This window comes from Halyomorpha halys, unplaced genomic scaffold (genome assembly GCF_000696795.3).
Source record: "Halyomorpha halys isolate HHAL.00 unplaced genomic scaffold, Hhal_1.1 Scaffold95.1, whole genome shotgun sequence".
NCBI lineage: Eukaryota > Metazoa > Arthropoda > Insecta > Hemiptera > Pentatomidae > Halyomorpha > Halyomorpha halys.
The window spans coordinates 1,330,226-1,339,680 of NW_027108063.1; the positions used below are offsets into that span (position 1 = coordinate 1,330,226).

General features: G+C 28.6%; 1 protein-coding gene across 1 annotated transcript in view; it reads right to left on the reverse strand.

The window, feature by feature from the left end:
• The window catches only part of Rrp5 (Ribosomal RNA Processing 5), a gene marked incomplete in the record, with an annotated part of 28,372 nt that overhangs the window by 15,010 nt on the left and 3,907 nt on the right, over positions 1–9,455 (reverse strand). The window contains 6 exon segments of the mRNA XM_067046437.1: positions 2,116–2,287; positions 2,696–2,923; positions 4,824–5,028; positions 6,865–7,067; positions 8,701–8,940; positions 9,047–9,216. Of these exon segments, the coding sequence (XP_066902538.1) occupies positions 2,116–2,287; positions 2,696–2,923; positions 4,824–5,028; positions 6,865–7,067; positions 8,701–8,940; positions 9,047–9,216 (1,218 nt within the window).

The window sequence follows — 9,455 nt, forward strand, 5'->3', positions numbered from 1 at the left end:
CTAATGATTATTATTCAATTAAATGCAGTAGTTGGAAGACATTTTTTAAATTATTTTTATTTTTATTACAAAAATGATCGTTAAAACTTGTCACTAAATCTTGTACAGTCAATTTTCAATATAATTGTTTAAGTGCTCAGAAAAAAAGGTTTGAAAAAATCAATAATCTCAAATGAGTAAGTACCAGTTGTTAGTAGATTTCTTTTGTGATGCTATGTTCTAAAAATTAGATAATTATAATAAGTTATATAGTAGAACAAATTAATTTCTTAACTTATTACTTTATTTTTGTAACTTTTTGCTGTTTTATAGGGTTGGTAAATAAGTCCTTTTGGTTTTTCTATTCATGTTTTGTTTATAATACTTCACATTTTTCTGATGCCATAATCTCAACAGAGGATAGTTTATCCTATTTGTAATATGTAAACAGTTATGCCTGTTGACACTTGTTAAGATTAGGTCATTATTGTGTTTGTGATCAAGCTGAGAAGATGGAAGGAAATATCGTGCATTATAGGTATATTTTATTATTATTTCAATAAAGGAAAGCGAGCAGCAGAGGCATATAAAAACATATGCGGCGTCTATGGGGATAATGCCTTAACAGAGTGCACATGCCAAAATTGGTTTACCTAGTTTTGAGCAGAGAATTTTGATATAAATGATGCACCATGACCTGGTCCCCCACAAAAAATTGAAACGATTGATGTTAAGGTGACAGTAGATCAAAATCCTTCCCAGTCAGTACGAGACATTGCAGAGGTCCTAGACTAATCACATACAAGCATAGAAAATCATTTATGGAAGCTCGGCTACATTTCTAGACTTTATGTTTGGGTCCTCCACTCTCTGATCAAAGCCAACTTGACAACACGCATTTCCATTTGAAATTCACTGCGGAAATGTCAAGAAAACAATTCATTTCATAAAATATTTGTGACAGGGATGAAAAGTGGATTGTCTACAATAATGTGGTGCGAAAAAAATCTTGGAGACCAGCAACGAACCACATCTAAAGCGGGATTGCACCAAAAGAAGATAATGCTTTCTGTATGGTGGGATTTAAAGGGAGCAATTTTTTATGAGCTGTTGCCACAAGGTGTATCGATCGATTCCATTCTATACTCCTCACAATTAACAAAATTGGATGAATCTATTCGAAGAAAACGCCCATAACTGGCAAATCGAAAGGGTGCCGTCTTCGTTATGATCATTCTCCAATTTTGGTGCTCATTCAGTACCAGATGTTTTTGGTAAATAAACCCGAGAACAGGAATCTCGCTTTTTTTTCTAGTAACCTTCAGATTATAACAAAAAAGTATAATTTCTACTACTGTTGTAAATATAGCTAAATATGACAAATCAAATGAGTGGAAAGGACCTACAAAGTTTAAGCCATCATTTCCTTCCAACTTTGAGGTTCAGATCATTAATTATTATCAAGTAATAAAATCAATTAAAAAGCTGAGACTTGAAATTTACAAGTCAGTGGTGCCAATTTCTTTCGCAGCAAACCTAAAAAAATGGCTGTCATTCATTCAAGATTTACAATATATATAACTTGAATTTCAGATGGATCACACCCATCATCATCACCTTTTGTCTCTGTTCCCCAGTTTTTGATATTACTCTTGCTCCTTTTTATTGTCAATATAACCTCATAAAACAAATTTTGAGCTGAAAAGTGAATGTTTTAGAGGGTAGGGAAATGGTGAATAAACCAGAATAGCCTATTAAGAGATAAACATTAATTTCATCATTAGGATCCCATAGTTAGGATTTTGCATGTAGAATTCTTAGTTGGCAGGTAGTTCAAGATAACAATGTCTATAAGATTAATAAAGAACATATTATTAAACTTTAAGTCAGTTAATTAAAAAAAGTCATTTATATAATATATACTCAAAGAGCTACATTTTTTATTCTAATTGATTATTTAATAGCTCCGCTTGACAAAATTATTTTTTTCATTCGACTTAACCCTAAATTAGCTTGATTTGAAACAGTTCCTCGTATGAATTGGTTAGTAACATCACTTCAAAATTGTGCATAATATAATTTATGTATAAACTAAAACCTATTATTATATATGAGTATTCAATATTTCTGACTTACTGAATGGTTTATCTTTAATTATGAAAAGACATTTCATCCCTCCTTTTGAGATATGTTTCACTCTAACATCATATTTTTTACCAACAGTTACATCCATACGCTGGACTGATTTTAAAAGGCTGAAAATGGGTAATTTATTGTGTGAAGAAACTTCTACAACATAACACTTCACCTGAAATAAAAATGTCATTTTAAAAAGACTTCATAGTTTTATTTCTAAATAATATGATAAAAGAGAACAATATGGATATATAGAAAAAGAGAAAAATACTTAAAACCAATATTAATAAAAATGTCAGCTGACAAAATATTACAATTAAAAATAATTCAGACGAAGTAATAGTTAAATAGTGTCATTATTATTATACTGAACTGATCTTTACAGTAGGACAAGTCCTGATGATAAGGTTACTTTGGTATTAGCTTTGAAATGTTGGAACTTTATATAAACAATATAGTAACAGTTTCAAGAAAAAACTGTTCATATATATATCGATATATACAATTATGGTGTTTTAAAATTGTGATCATAAAGTTTCTAAATACTTTCTAGTTAAATAGATTTTTTTCATTTACATACCAGTTCTCCAATATTATGCTTATTTGGAGATTCTATCATATTAGTTTCATGAATATGTATAAAAAGATCTCCAAAAAATGAAACAGTAATCGAATCAGGCTGTATTTTCTTAATAGTTCCAAAGTAAAAATCACCTACATTTAAGTCTTTAAAACTTAAAAGAGACTTTGTCTTTACTAATGTAGGTCTTAAGGTAAACACTACATTGTTATTTTCAATTCTAAGAACCTGGAATAGAAAAGAATAGGCATTAAAACAAATTAATACAAATGAATATATAATACTGATAAGTTGCCTTTCAGTTGGCACGACTAACTCCATAAAATCAAATCAATCTTTGTCTTTTCAAAATTCATACTATAACAATTTAGCATCAAATAAATGACTAAGAACACAATATGAACTTCATTAAACTGATATATTTTTTATTTCTGATATACTTAGGCAAAAGAAAAAGGGAAGAATTTCATAAGGAGAGATATTAAACATACTTAACTAAAAACTGAGAAATTGGAATTAATTATTCGGGAAATTAAAAGGCTCACTATGACTACTTTTTTTTTTTTTTTAAGCTGTTCAGATGTAAATTAGTGTTAGTGATTGCTTCCACAGAAAGATAAATAGGCTCCTACTGATAAAACTCAACCTTTCAACAAACTAGGTTTAGGTCTTACAAGTGGACTCAGGTTATTATAATTATTGGATGTACGTATATTTAAAAAAAAAATTTATTGTAAATGGAAGAAATATTTGTAATTTAAATTTAACATAGTGGTTATCAGAGTTGGGAAAAAATTATTCAATTGACAAGAGAGGAATACTTTTTTATTCGATTGACGGGAGAGGAATAAATTTTTATTCGAATAAAAATATGACTAAACAATCTGAATACTTTTTTATTCAAATATTCAAAATACTATTCCAATCGAATAAAAACTTAGTCGAATATATATTATTCGAATAAAAATTTGATTTTTTTTTTTTTAAATTCACTTATTTTTTTAACCACCTTCAATTTCTAATGTATGAAAGTCCTATTTCACATACTCAGACGAGTACAAAACGAAAATGCTATCGATTTTAAGATTCCATATCGATTTATTTTAATTTTTTTTATTTCTAACGCATACGGGCTAATTTTTAGGTTTTCGGATATGCAGAATATGAAAATGCTATCGATTTTAACATCGCGTATCGATTTATTTTAACTTTCTTGATTTCTAACATGTTAGGGTCCCTTTATACGTTTTGAGGAATGTAGAATATGAAAATGATATCGATTTTAAAATCTCGTATCGATTTATTTTTACTTTTCAGATTTCTAACATGTCAGGGTCCCTTTACACGTTTTGAGGAAATGATGAAAATGATATCGATTTTGTGATCGCTTATCAATTTATATGAACTTTTCTGTTTTCTAACATGTTAGGGTCTCTTTATATGTTTCAATATATGCCAAAAATGAAAATGCTAATGATTTTTTGATCGCGTATAGATTTAATAATCGCGTTTCGATTTATTTTAACTTTCTTGATTTCTAACATGTTAGGGTCCCTTTATATGTCATGAGATATGCAGAATATGAAAATGCTATCGATTTTAAGATTGCCTATCAATTTATTTGAGCTGCCTTGATTTCCAACATGTTAGGGTCCCTTTATGTTTTGAGATATGTAGAATATGAAAATACTATCGATTTATTTTCATATCCTACATATCCCAAAACAAAAAGGGACCTTTATCAGAAAAGTTAAAATTAATCTATACGCAATCATAAAATATATCTATGTATAGCTGTAAGATAGAAAATATCTTTATACAAATACAAACATATTCGTATTGTTAATCATTTAATTTTTTCGAATAAGAGATTATTTTTCTATAAAATGGACGAATATAAAAGTATTCAAATGGTTAATCATATGTTTTGTACGAATAATTGATTATTCGTGTAAAATAATGACGAATGAAAAAGTATTCGGATGGTTAATCATATGTTTTGTACGAATAATTGATTATTAGAGTAGAAAATTCACGAATAAAAAAGTATTCATCTCTCGTCATTCAAATAATATTTGCCCAACTCTGGTGGTTATAAACTTAAAATTAAAGTGCTTTGTAATATCACCTTTGCTTTTTGTTTGGAATGCAGTTTGAATTTATCCAATGGATTGTGAAGAAGAACATCTGAAATATGGTGGCGAGGGACGAACCCTCTTACTTCTCCAATAGATACTTCCAATCCTCCTTTTTTTATGGATACTATTGTCACTTCAACAATTTCACCAAGTTTAAGGTCATTAGGAGAGAGATATTTCTCAACAAGAATGTTACTGGAATAAAAATATATTCATGTAAATACATACATATTAATTATTAAAAAAAGAAAGAGTATAATTTACAATATTCCGGTATACAAAGTAAAATGTCAAGTTTCTTCATTCTTGTTACAAATTCCAATTTATATATCAGATTAATTTCGAATTTATAATAAAAATACAATGCCAAAATATTTTATTTTTGTCCAAAACATTTTTTTTATAAATGTAAAGATTTACAAATCTCACTCAAAAGTGCTATCATATTTTCTATAAATTTTCTCCATCCAATCAATTGTAGTTACAAATCCTTAGAAATATTCCTTTGCCTTAAAATATCTTGAAGAGAAATGTATAGTAGTAGGTACTTATTTAAGTAGGCAGTGGTTAGACATAGGTAATTCATTAAAACCAGTTAACTTTCCCATGAATTAATTAATTAGTAAATCTGTTATAAATTGGAAATTAGAACAGAACTTTAATGTATAAGCTTAACAGTATGCTTTCACATGATTAACATTAACTACTTTAAGATCGAATGAGCTAAACCACCCAAGACTTGAAAACTGAAGTTATTTAGCATACAACAGATCAATCTATGACTGATTATTCTTTTCCAGGCCCAGAAATTCTTTTTTAAAATCCAGAACATGACTACTGAAGTAAATTTCAAGAAAAAAGTAGTAAACACTGAATATGGAAAAATAACAGTGACCAGAAAATTTAAGTACTAGGGAGAAATAATTTGTCACAACGGTTCTGAGAAAGAGACCATCCACGAGAGAACCACCAAATTAGAAAATTTAAGCTTTCAAACAGCTAAAATTTACAATAAGAAGAACCTCTCCTCCAATGCAAAGTTAAGCCATTACAACGTTGTGATAAGACCTGTGATTTTATACAGGGTGGTGACCACATACTTACCCAACTTGGAAAAGCTGCTAAAAATAGAAAGGAGGATCTTAAGAAAAATCTAAAGGCCCAGGAAAACACAAGAAGGTTACAGGCTAAGATCTAACGAAGAGATCTACAGAAACATCAAAGACCTGGAAACCGAGATGAGAATCAGAAGGCTAATATTCTATTGGCATATAAAGAGGATGAAGGAGGAAAGATTGAGTAAGATCTTTAAAAAAAATTTAGCTACAAAAACATGGGAGGATATACGAGGCAAATGAGAGAGGAATTAAAGAGACTTAAAATTTCAAATACCGACTGTCTAGATAGAGATACTTATAGGAAAACATTGAAAAATCTCACCAATATTGGAAGAGGATAAAATATGAGTACGAAGTGGAAGAAAGAAAAGAAAGGCAGTCAAGGATTATGAAACTGCGATGGGAAGAAAGAAAATCAAGACTCCCAAAGAAGCCTAACCATTGATATTCACGTGATCCTTAGTGGCCGATACATGATAAAAAAAAGAAAAAGAAAAGAAAACCCTAATTGATATTATCCATACTGCCATTTTACAAAATACATAAACAAATTCTTTCCATCTCATTTTCAAGGAAGAAAAATATTAAAATTAGAAATTACTTTAAATCATGTGAGGATTATTGTGATTCTAGAATTAGAAGTATTAACACTAGATTTATAGAACACCTCAGTTTGACAACAATTTTTATATTTATTAAACAAAAGAAAAATGAACTATACTATAAAAAAAATACTCTGAATATTACACATTTTAATATGAACATCTATTGGAAACAAATTTTTTATCATTTAAATATATCTGTTAATATAATAGACCTTCATTTTAAAAACATGTTACTTCCTCCATAATCTAGCGTTAAAAGACATATAACTCCAAAAGTTGTTCACTAGTTATTCATAAATTTTACTTACTCTTCAGTTGTGCAAGAATACACTTGTTCCAGTGCATCATAGCCTATTACTCTGCACTTGACATGATTTCCCAGTGGAAACATAGTGGAAAGCTTTTCGTAATTCATATCAGGACCTAAACGTCTAACAGACAGAATCCCTTTATAAACATTATTGTTGTGTTCTAATTTCAAGGCAACACCTCTCTTCAAGATAGCCATTATCTAAAACAAAAGAGAGAAATTAAAACTTTAAGAAACAATAAACGAAAAGACAATAAAAAATTCATTTAGTTTAACAGCTCTAAAAGATAGATTTATAATTTTTCTGAAGGTAACTTTCGTAAGGTCTTTATCATGATAGAGAACCAAAAAAAACATAACACATTAAACATAGTTAAGCATGCTAAACTTTATTGCAATTCGGTAAAAGATTGATAATTTACAATAGGAAAAAAGTATTAATTTCAAATATTGAATTTTAGCAATAAATTAAAAACTTGATGTTATTAATACAAGTTTCCTATTGAGTTCATTAGTATAATTTACCTTATTAGGAGTATTTTAATCAAATTTATTTATGGCAATCTCTATATGTAATAAGTGAAAAGAATAATGACAGGGTTTCATCAGAGTGCATTTTTTTTTTTTACCTTGAAAAATTTTGTATAAGAAAAATTAAGGATATTTTATTTTATTAATTTACTCTGTTATATAAGCTGTCCTGGAATTAGAATATTCTCCTGAGGTGCACTAAGCCTCTACAATGTCGGTAACTTTAATCAGAGGAAAAACCTGGCGGTCAAGTATGATCCTCACCAAATCATAGCACAACCGTTGTTCTAGAAACAGTATTTCCTTACCGGGTTCTGAACCAAGAGCTTTAGTGGCATAGGATATTTTATCTTTTTAAACTTGTATAATAAATATATTATGTTGTTATGAATGGAAATTGAACCTTCTAAAGAAATAAAGATTTACAGATTCCAAACTATTATAAAACAATATAAAAAGTAAGTTAGGCATAATAAATAATTATGAATACCATTATGAATAGACAGAGTAATTCGGATTAAATTTGATATCTAGAAAGCTCTTAACCTGATTAATAACAACAAAAAGATCAAGAAAACCTACTTAACACTTCCTTCAGAACCTTAAATAATTCTTTATAATTAATGTTGTACATTCTACAGGTGAGATATTGAATTTTGTAAAGCAAATTTCATGGTAGACCATCAAGAGATAAAAATCAATCGTATTCTTTCAGTAAAGGAGTATACCTCTGAAGGACACAATCCAACTAATACTAAGTTTAATAATTAAGTAATAATTATGATAATAGATAAATAAACCAAACTCTTGATAGTTGATCTTTTTGTCATACTACATTCAGCAGACATATTTTCCTATATCTCATGCAATATTTTGTTCTAGTTTGAATGAAGAATTAGTAATGTCATCTGTAACTTCATTCCATAACTCGTAATCAATTGCATAATGAGCCTTGCATCATCAAATGTGCCCAAAGGACTAATATAGTACTTAATATGTAGCAATACTACTGCTTTATTTTATGCCTGCCACCTGAGCCGTCATATTCTTCAATAGTATCCCATAAAGTAATAATCTTCTAATCCAATGTTTTGGCTAGTATTAAAAAAAAAAATTAGCTATAGGTATATACTATTTTTATTTTTTTCCCCTTGGATAAATACAAATTTTCAAATGTTATATTTTTATCACCATGAATATCAAGGCATCAATGCATTATAGCTTCACTAAATTGTAAAAATTTTCATTAACGGTTTGCTATTTAATATAAATATCAATTAATTAATTAAAATATCATATTTACCTCAGCTCTTTTAAATATCGTACCATGCTCAATTTCATCTTTAGAAATAGTTGATGGATTTGATTTAAGAGTGAGAGCAACAACTCTTGGGTATGGAAATTTATATAGTACAGTTGCAGTATGCTTTGAACCAATTCTGTAGTCTTCAGGTTTGGACCACATTGAACCAAGCTGAGATGGCTCAATATAACCATGTATTTCACTATCCGCAACAGTTACCATTAGGTTTTGAGACACTATCTAAAAAATAAAACACAAATTACAACTTCCAATTTTATAATTAATGAAAGTAATAAATTAAAATTAATTTATTCAAGTAAAATGCATCTTATAGATAGAATCAGACCTTGTTGATAGTAACTTCAGCCCTTACTCCAGGATTAAGTTTTTCTATAGATATATCGTTTTCAATTTTATTATTTTGAACTTGTTCTAAATCAATCGTCACATGTACAGTGTTTGAACTTTCTGATAATTTAGACTTTGTGACAAGACACCACAATATTTGCCCAATATCTGTAACAAAAACAAATATAATTTTTAATGTATGAAAAACAAACCAAAAATTATGATCATTTCCCTTTAAACATAATTTTATTAAATAATTTCTAAAGAATTATGATGGAAATATTGTTGATACAGGATTAATCAAGGAGAAAATAATCAGCAGTGTGATCAAGAAAGAAACACATGTATCTAGGGATAACCATAGAATCAGCATTATAGGAAAGGAGGTTTCTCTAAGTAGGGTAATC